The sequence below is a fragment of the Melanostigma gelatinosum genome (genome assembly GCF_949748355.1).
Source record: "Melanostigma gelatinosum genome assembly, chromosome: 14".
Classification (NCBI taxonomy): domain Eukaryota; kingdom Metazoa; phylum Chordata; class Actinopteri; order Perciformes; family Zoarcidae; genus Melanostigma; species Melanostigma gelatinosum.
In genome coordinates this window covers 7,278,334-7,295,609 of record NC_136647.1, presented here as the reverse complement: position 1 = coordinate 7,295,609, position 17,276 = coordinate 7,278,334, and the positions used below count along the sequence as shown (strand labels likewise).

The window sequence follows — 17,276 nt, the reverse complement described above, 5'->3', positions numbered from 1 at the left end:
AAAGACTTACTGGCGCACCACCTTTGTATTAATACACAACTGAAAATAGTCACCAACAAATGCACTATTTTCTCTGGTTTGAGTTGTATTTGCCAAAAACTAAAGTGCCCATGCGGTGTATTGGAAATTACCTAGTCATAAAAAAATATATATATTGACAAAGACAGATTTAAGGCAGATTATTGTCATATTCATAATTTTAGGCGGAGATTTACCAATAGGTTGGCATTCACACTCTTTCTAAAGCAAAAGAGTGATACCTAAGTAGTAACAAAATGATCCTGACACAAATATAGTGCAATAATCGACACGCAATTAAGATGGAGGTAATTAAGTATTTTCTTGGTCAATAGACAGGCTGTTAAAAACAAAGTCAATCAGATAGGGTAAACAAATCCAAAATACTGAGGGTGTTAGCCAGTCAATCAAAAGACCGGCAGATGGCCAGATATAAACAGGAACAGACAGGGAAAACAGATCAACAAGGCAACAAGACAACATAGACAGTCTGGCAGAGGCTAACTCTGCACTACACAGTATCCCCTATATACTCGAGCTAAGTACAGATGAGGTGCGACTGAACAGGTAACTGAGTTGCCGGCCGAGCAGGACCGGGGAAACTCGAGAGCAAAAGCTGCAACTGAAGGAGGTTAGAAGAATTCAGAAAACACGAAATAGTGAGGAGGAACTAAAGGCGGAGGAAGGAGGAGAGGTAGACGGAACAGCTGTCGGCCTGACAAGATTACCTCAGGTTTTTGCGCAGTCAAAATCTCATAAGCTGTGTGTACAAAGATGTCTGGGAAAATGGTGACTGAAGCGTTAGGCAGCCATTATGTCTGTACTCACTGCACATGTCTCTTTAAATTGCATCAGTAGTCTGTACAGCAGGTTTCTGCAGATGCATAATTTTTCATTCGGTGAATTCTCTTTAAATGTACCATTCCTCTGTGTTCTAGCATAGCGCGCAACCTTGCAACACACTCTCTTATATATTTGTCTTATCTCCCTGGATTGTGCTCCCTATTCCTCTAACTCCACAGTATCTACATGTAAACATTTATTAGGGGTGTAACGGTTCACAAAAGTCCCGGTTCGGTTCAACACGGTTCGGTACGTTTTCAATACAGCAAAAAAAGCAGAAATGCCAAATCCTCACTGGTGAGACTCTCAAGGGGGCGTGTCTGAAGAACATTCATATCTCCCATTCAGTAAGGAGGTAATGTGTCGTTACAGTCAGGTAGTTTTGTGTAGTCCGTGACGTCCGGCCGTCTGTAAGCATGTTCGTACAGCCTGGTTTTCCACTCCAGTGTAGGCTCTCACATCCGCGGCTATGAATACCTTTAGCCCTGTTTGAATCGGTAGGGAGTAGCTACCTAAACGCTGCGGGGAGAGTTTGTAGCGTGTGTGCTGCTGTTGGTTTTCCTGCTAAGCTAATGTAGCGTAGCGTGCCTCTCCCAGAACAAACATGGCTCACCACATTTCCACAGATATTGAATTGATTGCCAAAAAATATTGTATGTTGATGATCCTCTCACTATTCATCTTTAGCACCATCATCAGGTCACAATCTTTGGTTTACAATCAAACAATGAGTGAAAAAAAACAATCATATCACTAAAATGTATGCTCACCCCTTAGTTGTGTGAACAACAAAAAAAATTCTGCGCCTTTGATCAGGATCATCACTATATTACTGCTGTTTTGAGTCTTGGTATACAACAACAATATTGAACATAATATGCAATATCTAACATTTATAAATGAAATGGCATACATCAATAGCATTACACACACACACACACACACTGTCATAAAGTAGCCGAGATGTACTGGTTAAGTCATTATTAATGTCACAGACACTGCTTATTGTACAATTAATAACACAGCTCTAAATGTCAGGGGAAGGAAGGCGTGTAATCAATTCCCCCAGGTTAAACAAGCCCACCAGTTAGGCATCTGATTCACTGTTGCCTGTGACAGTGAATGATGGGGTGGATGTTTAGCCACCAGAGATGCAGCTGTAGGTCTAACTGTTAAACGGCAGCATCATCTATTTTGGTGGGCATAGCTTGGGAAATTGACAGCATTGTGTGATTCGCTCATTGTAGGGCAATAATTCCCACACCTGTCCTCTGTCAGGCTGATGTTACTCTCTTTTTCTACATTCACTCATTCCTCGGTTCCCCACTCACTGTCTGGTCTCTCTCACTTATCCGTTGTCTTTGCCTGTTTGACAGTGACACTAGGCTGGGGCACTTCTGCAGGGGGATTAGACGGATGAAAGTGGGTTAATCGGCTGACCTACCATGTCAGGAGGCATCTCTCCATTCACTAACCCCACTGCTCTGTTTGTCTGTGTGCTTTGGCTCAGACTCAACAGATCTAAGTTTTGGCACTTTTTCACTTCCAACTCTTGTTCAATGGCCCAGTGCAAAGTGTTACATGTGTCTTTTCTGAATAAACTTCCAAGTTCACAGGAAATGTACAGTTTCTGCTCGTTACATGCATATAGTCTCTAAAATAAACTTTCAATGGAGGTTTACTTAAACAACAAAAGGTTAGGTTTTGGCAATAAAACCACTTGGTTTTATTTCGCTCTCTAAGAGCTGTCACTATTGGGTTGATCCATTCACACAAGCACAGTTGTTTTTTCGTGCCCTTGTTGCCTGCACGGGCCACTCTTGCTTCCACACTTGTGTCATATATAAGACTGCGACCATAGTTTTGCTCCCTGACATTTTTTCTTCTGCATAAAGCAGTCAACAAATGAAGAAGTAAAGAATATGATGGACGTCTAGCAGTGTCCGTCTGTGTACCTGCTCATGACGGATCTTCATCCCCGTTGACCCTCTATAGTTTAAGAAGACCACAGAATGAATGCATTCATGTATACAGAGAGATCATTGAGGGTCAGGGACAGAGGAATGAAGAAAGAGTCAAGGATGAGGAAGTGAAGAAGGAGTCGACCTTTCAACTGCAGCACATTGTTTAGAGCAAAACATTCTATCACTCCTGCCTTGAGTCTGTAAGCAACTGCTCTGTGTTGAGGGGACAACACTCATCATTGTGTGGGACCTATTTTTAGCTTGTTAATCAAGGTAACATGTTCAGACTGACACACTCAGTATGATATCCGCTAAAGTGTGAGTAGAGTGAGATTGCTTCATTTTCGGCTCATCCACCTACAGTGACCTAACGGAGGTCAAAATCATGCATGCAAGTGTGTTTGAGGAGGCTGTTCCACAGAGGTAGAGGAGGTAGGTGGTCCTCTATTTTTCATAGGCAAGAGGATCAAAATATTACTAAATTGTACGCCTGGCATCCTGCTCGCCAATGTGTGGACTCTAGACAATGGGCTGCCGCTGGATGACCTTCGTGCTGGCGGCATCAGTTTTCAACGAAATATTCGAAACTCTAATGTTTGAAAACTTGGCTAAAATGGAATGGAATAATAGAGAGCACAATTCAACCACAACTCTTTATACCAATCTGTAAGAACAGAAGACTCCTGCTACTTCTTTATGGTGAATAACATTAACGTTAATGTGTAAATTGAAGGAACTGACAGGATTGCATTTCGTTAACTTCTACAATTTCATGTGACATGTAAATGAATCATGTATTCCAGTTTTTGGGTGAGTGACATTTTAACACCAGCATTGTTTTATTTATATATTAGCCGGAGCCGCCCACTTTGAACTCCATTTTTGCTTTTCAGAAAACTATGGGTGATGTCACAGAGACTAGGTCCATGTTGTATGCAGTCTATGGTCTGAACTGTGTCCAAGTAAAGTCTGTACAACTTAGTGTTCCGGCAAGTTTTTGCACAATTGGGCCGTACTGCATATTCCTTCATTGTGATGGAAGGAGGCCCAGATTAAACTAATTGATATGAAGTGATTATAATAAATTAAAGAGATAGCGACATATATATGTGCCATATTAGCTAATTCAGCCACATTGCATAAAGTATGAATATAGTGCATGTAATGGGAGGAGGCCCAGACAATGTTAAGTATTTCTGAGAAAATAAATGAGAAACAAATGACAGAAATCTGATAAGCTTTTTGTCATTTTGCATCTACTCTTAAGAGGATCCCCGACTTCAGCTTGTCATCTTCCTGTCCACTGTCAAGTCATTCAATGTGCCAAGCTTCAATATGGTGTTACAAGGGATTAACTGAGTGTCAAACGGCTGGGTCGAGACTAACTGAGTCGGTAAGACTATGATCTGACGGTGTGTTGGAGTTAAAGGCAAGGCAAGGCAAGGCAAGGCAAGTTTATTTGTATAGCACATTTCAACAACAAGGTAATTCAAAGTGCTTCACATAAAACCATTAAAAGCATCAAAACATAAGGCAAAAGAAAAGGAGATTTAAAAACAATTAAAGAAACAGTGTAAGAAATACAATTCAGTAGTAAAAAGTAAAGGAGATTTAAAACATACATTGAAACAATAATTGATGTCTCCCTGAGACATTGCGCTGCACGCAATCAACCATACACTGCCGCAATTCTGCAATTACTCGCACACAAACCACGTCTGGAAAAGATCTCTGCCGATCTGCGTTTTATAGTGTACGCCTTGCTGATAAAGCCCAGTAATTAAAGCAGAATTGATTGAGGCTGATTAGCAGCTTGCCACCCAACACCCATACACCTGATCGCACTCCTGTAATCAAGTACACAGATACACAAACAGAGTAAGAGAGAGGTGTATGTTTAAGTGTCAAACTGAAAACCATCTAAACCATCCACAGTTTAACTGGAACTACTGAGTAGCCAATCAGAATTGGGTATTTATCCATACAAAGATATACACACATGTGTATCATTGCCATCTTGGAAGATCATGAATATTTTATCAGCCATCGCCTACCATGTGTTATGAAAATATATGTAATACTTTTGAATTTCCAGTTTCCCCATTTACATGTGGCCAGCAGTTTTAAAGGTTTCCGCACTGGATAGCATTTTCAGAAAGCTGCATTTCGGGGGGTTGATAATAACACTGTAGACGAAAGGCCAACACAAAGAGACAATTCTGCATTCTGAAAGGTCTTGGTATTTGATATGTGTGAGATACATGTGTTTCTGAGTGTGTGTGTGTGTGTGTTTCTTACATGGTTTCTGCTGTTGTGTCTTGTCATCAAAGCTTTATAATTGGTGTGGGTCATTGTAGTTTTGCTCATGTCTTGAACTATCACAAGGCAAACTGACAGTTGTAAATGGAGCACAAGATTAGATTCTGCTTCATCACAGCTTGTCAACATACAAGAAGTTGATAATGGCCAAAAAGGGAGACATGGCGGGTGTGGATTGGTTTTCACACAGCAGCTGCACATGACACTGAAAGCTGATAATGGGATAGCGGCGAGCGGGATGTATGGCAGAAGTTGCTCTTGGTTCGAGTGATACGTTTGCCATCACTTCACTTTCTTTAGTTGTCTGCATTTTTAGGCATATGTTATATACCAGTGATTTGCAATTTTACAGTTTTATTTTAGTACTGTATCGTACAATTTGACAAATTTGAAAATATAACAAATCATTTTCTTCACAGCCTTGCTTCCCTGGGTCTTACGTTAGAGCTTATTTTGTAAGTCCCTCTGTCTTTTGATGCCAGGAAAATGTACAGTTGGTCAAATGAAACCAAGAGCAAGTGTTGCTCTTGTCTATTGGCCTGTTAAAGGGAGTTTACCAGCAGCATCAATGCTATAGATGAAGCCTGAAACCCTTTCCATATTTCTTTTGTATTCAGCCTTATATTGCCAGCTGTGGGAGTGAATTCAAAGAAAAGAGAAAGAGAAGAGAAAGCCCGGACTAGAGGTTAGCCAGGCATCTAAGTGGTCCTTATGGATAATTCAATGTATCCCACTTCTGCATCACCCACTCATGGCGATTGCGTCGAAGAAATGTATGTCCATTCTTTTGTATTCGTGTATGGGGTTTATTCTGAGCATCGATTCCCTAAGAATATCCTAAGTGTTCCACGTGTCTGTAGCATTGCAGTACTGAGTGTTTTATTGCTTGTTAAGTAGCTGGAGAGCTTGCCAGGAACTGGCAGGAAAGGTAGTCGACTCCTATGTTTTGTCACCATCTCTTTTTCTGTGGGGCATATTTTGTACTTTTAAATAGTGTTCTCTGCACTAAATCTTGCCAGTCTGCCCTCTGTTTGCAAGTAAAATCGGTATTGTATTTATTTATTTCGTTTTGCCAATGGCAATGAAATGAAAGACAAGTCTATGATCTTGATCTCTCTCACAAGTTAAATAGGTCAGTTACGGGGAGATGAGGAGAGGAACAACTCCCTTGAAAAACAAATAACATTGTGAGGATTAGTGTTAACCAGGATGCATGTTCGTGTTTGTGTGAGATGCACATTCATTCCAGAGTACTATGGATATTAAGGCTTTGTGATACTCAAATCAAGTTATTGTTCACTATTATTATTATTATTATTATTATTTGTTGCATGCATGAAACAAAATTTCAAATACTTTAATCAAGGTGTTTAACACGCCAAATCTTCGAAGTAGCACAAACATATGAAAATATTATCATCACGCAAATAAAAGGGCTGATTATATAGAATTGAACATGTTTTATATTGTATATGTTGTATGCACTTGTACACCTAAATCATGGCACAGGGCAATCTGCCAATGGAAATTCTGCCACAACTCCAATTGGGTGGAAATGGATTCAATTTAATTCATGGTATTTAAAGAGCTGAAAAGTGACAATTGAAAAACTTTGTAAATGTCAAATGTCCCAGGACAGTCGGCAAATTCCACAGACCTCCATAGTATGTTGTGCCAATTTCAGCACTGACTGTGTCACACTTTGCTCTCTCAGCAACTAGACCTCAGTTCTTTCAAATTCCAGAGACAAAAATACATTTCTGCCGAAAATACACCTCTGCCTCATAGGTAGCCCTTCATTTTACTGCAAGGCTTGAAACCACTCAGGACATCCACTGAAGTTGATTCATTGTTTTAAGGAGTCTGTAGCCTGAAAGCCTGCCTTGGACTGGAAGCCATTCAAACTATAGAGGAGTGTGAAAAACATGATGTGTTAGAAATGTGTTCAAATACCTGCAGCTCCCCTCTTGGCTAAATTTGGAATGAATTCACAAATGATTTTAGACATGATTTTAGCATGTTTTAAAGCATAAAAATAATTGGACCTACTAGATGTCCCCTGTTGGCCCTACGGACAAATGTTGAATCTGTAACTACACAGAGGTCCGTGACTGGGAACACACACACACACACACACACACACACACACACGTTCTGAAGCTGACACCCCCTAAAGCGCCCCTGTGTCTCTTGTAGGTCATTCCAACTGTGAGGAGACATTGCTTCTTCTAGGGTGTCCTTGCTCAAGGAGATACTGTATACAGGCCATCACATCTGAGCTCACACAACTCTGTACATAGTCAAAGAAAAAAGACAGGAGACACACGTGTTTAAGCTGGATTTGTTTAGATATAGGTTGTTAACCAGTGTTCTGTACTCATTTAGAATCTACACGCAGTATCGATCCACAGATGTCGATATATTGCATTATCTCATTGTTGACAACGTGTATATGTGGTGTGTGCTTCTTGGTACTCTGTTCGAATAGCAATCAGCTTTTTCCTCAGTTCCCCAGACCTCCATAATGCATGAGCTGTGGGACTGCTCCAGTGGATTATTGTATTTATATGCGAATTGTGTATGTGGGACAGTCAAAGGGCAGCTGTCTCATGCTCTAGCGGGCATTTTGGCAAAGTTTGTGGTAAAACAGACATGCATCTACGCATCTTTAGCTGGACAATGACTCAAACCCCCCACAGACACACACACACAAGCTCTTCATGCAGGAGAAGCAGTAAATGGGACAGATGACATGTGCAGACTAATTTTTTCTCCTACTTATTTGGCCAGCTAACCTTCCATCTAGTTTTGAATGACAGCTGAGAGTGAAATCCCAATCAACTTCTTTCCTGTCTTCCAGTGGGTTTCAAAAGGCAACCTAATAATTTGCCTTCTGCTCTACCCTCTCTTTTCTTCCCCACCACCACCACCAACCCTTCCCCCCTTGGAATTGCCACTCCACTCTACTCCTCTCAGAGGACACAAAAGGGCCTGCAGATGCTCCAATCGACTCTAATAAATAGTATGTAGTGGCAAACTAACTAACAAACTGGCAAAGCAAGCTGTGAACCTGTGCTTTGGGAGAGCTCTGAGAAGGGAAGAAACAGGTTCCTTTAAATGTGATTCACCTTCAGCAGCAAGCTCTCTTGAAAGCAGAGTCCAGGCGGGAGTAAATCAGGAAAGAGTAGTGAAGGAAAATGGAGATGTATAAAGAAAAGAGGGATAAGAGACACAGAGGGAGAGAGAAAGAGAGGAGAAGTTTGATGGAAAGGGAGGTTAGACAAAGTGCAAGTAAACAAACAAGAATCTGGACATGATTAAAATCCGTGATCGAGTTTCTGACATGCTATGAAATAATGAAAAGGCCTTGAGAGAAGAAAAATACAAAAAGTGTAGTCTAATAGCTTTGGTCAGAGTAACGTCGTTATGTAAATTCAAACATATCAATCAAAGCATTCGAGTTACAGAGATTGTCTTTTTATATCCGTTTTGATTTATTTTTTTGGCTTTTTGCTGAAGCTGTCCGTCTGACTGTTGGGTTAAAAGATATCAGCATTATATATTCCGGAGCAAACAGACCAAACGAAACCCCTGCAGCAGCCCTGTTCCTGCTGCAGATTTCAACATGCGGTGCACAGGCTGTTTCAGATACTGTGCTGAATCCTAAAGACTCCATACACAGATCCCCAGAGACTGGGGAATATACGTCACTCAGCTCTGTGGGGATGGGAATGTTTATTATTAGGCATCTTTGGAAATGCTGCGCCCGCCAGGTTCCTCATACCCTGTCGCTGACAGCATGAGGACTGTGTGAGACAGGAAATTGAAAGCCACTTGTTGTTGGAGGGCTTTTTTGGAGGAACTGAAGTCGGGGGATGATAGAGTTTGGTATGGACATATGACTGAGTGGTGGAGCCATCACATTTCCTCCCCACTGAAGGTGTTGTATAGAGAAGAGCAGAGGAAGAAAGACACCAAGAGGATAGAGGTAGAGGAGGATACAGAGGCAGTGCCACTATTCAAGGTCAGTGCACTATAGAAATAATTTAAAGTGACACATACCTCTTTCAAAAAAAAGAAAATATTCAAGATCAAAATCATATGATAATCACATGGCTTGTCAATATTTTTTAAATATCAGTACATGCAATCATGTGGTTGATTTGGTGCCCTGTTATCTATCTGCAAAATATGACAATTTTGGAAATGAACACTCCCAAGCTATATTGCTTCGAGGAGCAGCTATTCAGATCTGAATGTGGCCCGCAAAAAGCCATAAAACACCTGAGAGGCTGATCCAAAACCTGTCTTGTTCTCTAGACAGCTCCCTCGCCTGAGTCTGTTTGGTCGGAATGATCAATTTTGCATGACTGCTCCATTGAGCTTTCCAGTGCCTTTCATTTATTCCACCTCTAAAAAAAACCTCCCACACCCCCCCATCTCTTCCAGCAAACTCACCACACCATTCAAGGGTAGTGGGGAGAAAGCGATATATAACTAGTACTCGTATTAAGCCATCCTCATTCTGAACCCTCTCTCGTTTTTCTCTCCCTACAGACTCAATCCTCCATTCCCCCTCATAGATTTTTGGTGTTTTAATATCACATTTTAGGTTGATTTGGTGAACTTATCTTGAACAGTTGCTACACATCCAGCAGACGCACACAACATTAGCATTCAATTGGAGTTCTGTCCACCTTGTAAACGTAAGTCCAGAGGAAAGTATCTGGTTCTTCACAATACTCCTTCATGCTAGTATCTGACTTTGCCTTTCTGCCGTCTGTGTTGGGCAGGTAGCGTACAGTAGATATTTAAAGCATGTTTGCGTAAGCAGTTCTCAAATCCAAAACAATGAACTGAAAGATGCTATAAAGCTTTTAACATTGCAAATTATAAATAACAAAGCAAAAAACAAAGTTGGAACAATTGAACAATACACAAAGTAGGATTTGTAAGAGTTCTCAAACGGTCCAACTAAATAAGTCTAATATTAGTTCCTAAATCTGTCCTCAGCCCAAGAGAAGCCATGTGTTGCGGGGGTGGAGATGAGATGTGAGGGGTTAGTGGACGGGGCAGCTCGGAGGATGAGTGGGGTTGACGAGGTCAGAGTGGGCAGCTGGAACATCTTTTTTTGATTTTTATTTCCAATTGTTTGTTGTTCTCCACAAGTGATCGCAGCTGATCTATTTGGAGAAGTAACAAAATGAAGAAGCTGGATTGTTCGTATTTCTTTAATACTAAGAAAATAATGACAGACGTAGAGGCCGAGACAGCCGAGACGAGTCTCAACAAGCACAAACATGTGACCCGTTATTCATTTGTGCATTGTGAGATGGTTACCTGCTAACAATGTTGGCCTCCATGAGTCTCCCTGGCAGTCAAATCCTGTCCAAGGCAAACTGTAAAATATGAGATTTTGCATAATTGCACTGGCTGAAGAGCTGCTATTGGAAGCTTATATTGTATGAATAGCATTGTTTGGAATCGTTGCCTCTTTCGGAGAAAATCTGCCCCGACAGTGACTCTGGCAGTAAAACGTGCCCTTTCGGGAATGAAACACACATTTGAAGTCTGCACACATCATCTGGATGGAACTACAGAGCGTGTGGGATGGGCCTTGTCACAGATTATGTGTTCAATTAGAAAACATAGAGCCTCAGGGAAGAACATGAGATCATCCGTGCCATATAGATTTGGTGATCATCAGTTGACTCCATGAGTTCCAGTTCCCATCATTCACATTATGGAGCACTTTAAACGTCATGACATCTAACTGTCATTTGCTGTCCATTGCTTTAATTACAAGTTGAAATTCACCACTCAGCTGTTTCTTTTGCCTCTCACTCGCTCAGATAGCTACGAGTTACCGCAGAGCGGTGACGACAGTGCCTCTCTCAGTGTACGGCATTATGGCGTCAGTGGGTCAGGTGAGGGGAGCCTCGTGATCTAACAGCGCCAGATTCTCCCCCAGCAGTGGAGCGCACCCTCGCGGGCCTTTCATGATGATGTATCTGTAGCTAATGTGTCATGGTCATGTGTGCTGAGCAGTTGTATTAATTGCACATAATGCAGGTGTTTTTACATGAAAGATAGACCTTTAGACCTCTTTTGAAGGTTTGGCTTCTTTTTTTCTAGTACTGTAAATTGATATCGTCAGCGAATGTAAATAAATTGTATTTTTGGATTGAATAGACAATAACAGGAGGACCAAATATGAACAAAATTGACTGATTGACTTATATGAAATAGCTTGTGTGATCTGTAAGAAATGTATTTAACCAAAGAACCTTTAAAATGAGGGAACGGCACACAGTAGGAGGGGTGCTGTGGAACTATATATTAGTTATTAGTTATAATGGACTCTTGCATTCTGTAATGGCCTAGAGTGAGATAATATGATTACTTTGTAATGTCCTTTCCTTGGCAGCTTGGCAGCACAGCATATCCTGCACTCATAAATCCAACATCATTCTTCCTGCATCACTCTCTGTCTCCTTTCCTTTATCTTTCCAATTCTCTCCGTCTCTCTCCAACATAGTTTATGTACTGATGCTCATTATGCCTGTTGTTATGACAGCCTCCCTTGCACTTACACACATCCACTGCAGTTATACTGGCGATTTACAACCTCCTCCTCCCACAGACGGAGGAGAGGGGCACACTATAGCTGTCTTCAACAACAGCTTTATGTTCACTGTAAACTAGCCACAGTGGCACCTCCACAGAGTTCGTCCCACAAAGCAAACCACAACTTTCTCAAGTATATAGGCCTGCAACAATAGGCTCCCAGGGATGACAATGGAAACATTCACTTTTTGATAATCATATGCCCTACGTTGCATAGTAGCCTGCGTTCTTACTCCATCGTGGAGTAAGAACATCAGCTTTTTTTTTTATCGAACCTCTCACGGCTACTTAAGAGTACTTCAGATTCAAAACGTGGACACTGTGGTGAGGAGAGCTGTGCATGTGCCAGAATGGCTGATGGCTTTTTCAAATGATGCATATTATAAGTGCTGGGGCTGGCAAGAGATGTAATATACAACATCGTGATTCTTGTTATCTCATCCCTGCTGTTAACATATTGCAAAGGACATATTGCAATATTACATATTGCATCCACAGTGCCAGGCGGCAATCACAGCTGCATTGTTTGCTTCTATGTCGTAATCTCTGACGCACAAGAAACACCCACACACATATATATAAATAAATGTTCTATCTATAGAAAATATGTACTGTGTATTGAGACAGACTGCAGAGTTCTAACAAGATGAGCCGCAGCGATTCATTTATTAATCGATTCGATGTCAGCTATTAAATTACTGGGTTTGAGTAACTTTTCAAAAGGAAAAAAAGAAAATGTCAATTTTTTGATTCCAGCTTCTTAAATGTGAATATTTTCTGGTTTCTTTGTTCTTCTATGATAGTAAACTGAACATCTTGAAGTTTTGGACAAAACATTTGAGGATGTCATCTTGCGCTTTGGGAGATACTGATCTCAACATTCATTTTCTGACATTTTTAAAGACCAAACAACTAATTGATTAATCAAGAAAACAATCATGAGATCAATACAATTGAAATGTATAAACAAAACGATTCAAACTAAAAACTTAAATAAATGTACACACCGTGTCTCATCCTGTGTGGTTAGTATTATTAATGTGTGCGGGCCCACAAGATAGAAACATAAAGAAGCCTCTCTGATGTTTCATACATCACAGTAAATCCGCCTGCTTGATGTTGTGTATTGATGAGTGCAGCGATGGTAGTTAAGGAGGACGACATGGCAACAAGCATCTCTTCTACCACATGAACTGCGGTGCGCAGCCTGCCAGGAAGAGTGTGAGCTGTTACATAACCACCGACCAGGGATGGAAGTGTTGCGAGGGCAGCACGTGCAGCCAAAGACCCGTTGGTGGAAGTGTAAAGCAACCAAGATATCAGACCTCAACAGTTATATAGTCTGTAAGGAAGACAAATACAAGATTATCCTGCTATGAAATTCCCATTTATCCCATTCAGTTTTTCAGCCAAATAAGGTATACGAACAACAACATAACAAAAGCTATTTGTCAAACAAGGGCTTCACTGAGAAAACCTGCCCCCCGTTTCCCTGACTCCATCCAGTCAATATCCAAGCCTCCAGTTCCCAATGTGCTGTCGGATGTCAGATCTGTAGCCGACGGGCATATTCAAAAATGCATGTTCAGCCTCTTTGCCAGGAAGTGGATGTGCCAGTCATGACAAAAAGTTCCCTGAGAACTTAGTTTTTCATGGATGATTGGTAGGCTTCGTACTTCAGTGAAATACAGAAGCATCTGACTGCTGGTTTGGCTGTTTTAGCGCATCCTAGATTTAGCGTCATGGAATTTAACTGCAAGTTATCAAACTCCCTCTATTTGTTCATGAATTATTAACCTCTTGTATGTGTTTCAGGTTTTGAGTGTTTCATCATAACTAGAGAACATATATCCTTGTATAATCCAGCTTGCATTTTAGAACAATCATCTCTATGAATGCTTTGAATATGAACTTTTGAAGTACAGTAATTCTACTGGCCTATATATAGGGAGGTTTTCTTTTGTACATAAACAGTTAAAAATATGTTTGTTTCTCACCACAATGTTTTGTGTGTAGGGATGTATGTGCCAACCTACTTGGCAATAAACTATTTATATTTCTGATGTATTACTGAGGTCTAAACAATGGATTAACATCCTCATTAAACATTCGCAAAGCTGATTTAAAAAAAATCAGCTTTTGACATGAATAATTGATATTTAGCCATCTTCATTTTCTCTACTTGTTGCTGGCGCCGTGGTACATTTGTGTACCACGTACTTTGAGTAAGAACGGTTTGCTATGTGTGTCACATCCACAAAGACAAACAAATATAACGATCAAGCCACAAATCATATATTAACAGACCCAAACTCTCTCGCTCTCTCACACACACACAAACCCAAACCATCTGTCTCTCTGTCTCCCTTCCCCTCTCTGACACGTACATGCTCTTTCACACTGTGTCTAAACCTCATGTTTATATGAAAAGAAGAATTCCCCATTGCCTTTCACTGAGAGTTGTTTGGCCTGTTCTACTACTGTTCCATTTGCTTTTAAGTGAACTTCATCCAATATTGAAGCCTAGTCTGGTCTAATCTGAGAGTTTGTAGTACAGAGCAGCTGTGTAAAATGGTCACTTCTTGGAATAACCGTGTCTTCTCTCTCTTTTCTCTCCATTTCTCACCCGGCCGCTCCCCAATTCATCTGTCTCTCCCCCCCCCCCCCCCCCCCTTCCCCCCCTGTCCTCCTCCTCTCTGTGCACTCTTAGGACTACACACTGACGATGTACTTTCAGCAGGCCTGGCGAGACAAACGGCTGTCCTACTCTGAGATCCCCCTCAACCTGACCTTAGATAACCGGGTGGCTGACCATCTCTGGGTCCCCGACACCTACTTCCTCAATGACAAGAAATCGTTTGTCCACGGTGTCACAGTGAAAAATAGAATGATCCGACTGCACCCGGATGGTACCGTGCTGTACGGTCTAAGGTGAGATCTAATCTCTGAGAGTATCATTTTTTGACGACACAACAAGAACAAAGTGTTCGACGTTTACATTTGCAAATAAACACAAGAATACGTAATATCTCCCAAATGCTGGATGAACATGGCACCAGATACAATAATAGAATGATAAACTATGCACTAAAAATGATAGTAATAATAAACAGTCATTTATACTTCATGTTGTCAGACACTTCCCATTTTAATATTTTGTCAATGTACTTTCTTTTTTTTCTTTATCAAACAACCTGGGAGAAAGAAAAGACAAAAAAAAAGAAAAAATTGATTCCACCACCTTTAACACAAGAATGTGTCAATGATTGCTGCATCAGTCTCAGTCAGTCATTAGCTCATTAGAGCCAGATGAAGAAAACTGCTGGTGTGAGGTGCAATATGGCCCCTGAGCAAAATCAGAATGTTGATGCAGTGACCTACTTGAATCCGCATTGTCTGGACATGTGCACATCACCAACTAAAGGCTTCTGTAACACTAAATTGAGCCCTTTTACAAGGCATCTGCATCATTTGCACCACCACCAAAAGTACATATAAAGGTTTACTTTCTGTCTTGTTTTTGCTAAAGTATATATTTCAATATATATATTGGGGGGTTTTTGCTCTCTAATTTATATTTCATGTGTTATCCTCAGAAAAAAAGGTAATTAGAACCTGACAGAGAGAAAGTGAGGCTGTATGTTGTCTTCATGATTATGTTCTCTGTCTATGCATTAACCAGTTGGAATGCTTCTCCAGATAGCCAGATATAGAACTTATGTTATATAATCAGTCAAATGTGTACATTTTAAACTTGTATTTGCATAAAGAAGTAACTTCATCGTTGTATCGTCGGCGAGCGGTCAAACTGACTGGAAAGCCATACAGCAGCCTGCTATACAAGGGATGTAGACTTTGAACAACAACTCCCATTAGCTCTCTTTAAAACAAATGTCTTGTGTTGAAGCATGGCCTACTGAAATAATGACCAAACCAACAGTGCATATTGTCAGTTTGCAAGACAAATAAAAACACATTAGATCGCTTAAAAACCTTACTGCAAATGTTCTATTTGTCAGAAGTTGACGTGATCCTTGTTCCTCATTATTACTGATAATAAAACACTGTCTGGCCTTGGCTTGTGAGCATTACAGCTTCCAGCACAAGCTTTTCTTCTTTTCTCTCTCCGTTCCCCTGTCATTGCTCAATCACATGCCCCTCCAGAGGCTAAGAGGAAAAGGAACATTTTGAATATTCCCTTTTAGGCCTCTTTTCATCATGAAAAGCTATTAACATTAAATTGACCACTGACATTATTTTTGACCGCAGAATTGGATCTGTAATTAGGATTTTAGTTGGAATGAAATCTTGTCAGATGATTGAAACATCCATTTATCTTTGTCATGCCTCCTACCAGAGAACAATTGAAGATAATATGGTTGTAATGCTTTATAATCATCGTAAACCTATTGGGATGAATGAGTTACTGAGATTTCTGTGTTTGTTGAATACTACTTTTACAAAACATAAGGTTTGATCTTTCCACTGTAAACATTCCTCTCGGAGGCCACTTAAGAAACTATTGTGAATATTGCACCAAGCTGAGACTTTTGCATGTTTGACATGTTAATGACACATCCCATCTGTTTTCCAGTTGCCAAAAACAAAACCCCAACAGTACAATATAAATTGATTGACTTATTCCACTGAGTTTCAACCTCTCAAAGTTAACATGATTACAGTGCACTTCTCACACCTCACTGATGTCTCATCAGTTCATTTTGCAAATAGGCCTCTGATGCCCGAACTATAAAACGTTATTGAAAACCATCACATCTTAATGGCCATCAGCACATTAGCACTGCTGCGGGAGAGTGAAATTAAACATATATATAGAGAGAGACAACGGAACACAGAAGGAGAGAGAGGGCTGTTAAGGAGATAATTAGAAAGAAATCTTGTCAGATTTTTTATCGTCGTCGTCAATGTTATCCGTCTTCATTACTCGCCCAATGCCCATTTACAGTGTTCAGCAGGTTGTGATTTGCTCAGTACCTACATGGCATCTAGATAAGGTTTCATTATGTTACTTTTACTACTTCCATGCCAACCAAAGCAACATCTCTGACAATGATGGATAGAAGTGATGTGTTGAAGTCCAACTGTTTCTACTTGAATAGCAAAAAAAAGAGTAAATAGTCGCTGGGTATGGTTATTGTTGTAGTTACAGCAAGAGCAGAGGGGAAGGGGAGACACCAGGGCCGTCATTTCATCTTTAGAGATGAAGAAAAGCATTCGATAAAGAGATAAGTGCGAAGGAAAGAAAATAAGTACATAACAAATTCCTACGGCCAGCTACTTCCCCTCTGAACATTACATTTTCTTGCACTGCAATCCTGATCTCTACACAACAATCAGTCAAATTTTACTTTACATGGAACAAGTGCTATGGCCTTCAGTTAATGAAAGAAAGAAACATGAGGACGTATCTGCCAATCAAAGGCACAGTAATTATGTCCTTAAGTGTTTTATTGCAGGGGGTAAGGGACCTTCACTTGAGCGCAG

The 17,276-nt window shown here is 40.6% G+C and overlaps 1 protein-coding gene across 2 annotated transcripts in view; it reads left to right on the top strand.

Moving 5' to 3' along the window:
• The window catches only part of gabrb2b (gamma-aminobutyric acid type A receptor subunit beta2b), a gene marked incomplete at both ends in the record, with an annotated part of 45,076 nt that overhangs the window by 6,895 nt on the left and 20,905 nt on the right, over nucleotides 1–17,276 (top strand). For both annotated transcript variants that reach the window (XM_079283142.1, XM_079283143.1), the window contains one exon: nucleotides 14,482–14,702. In XM_079283142.1, coding sequence (XP_079139268.1) covers nucleotides 14,482–14,702 — 221 coding nt within the window. The remainder of the gene's footprint in view (nucleotides 1–14,481; nucleotides 14,703–17,276) is intronic.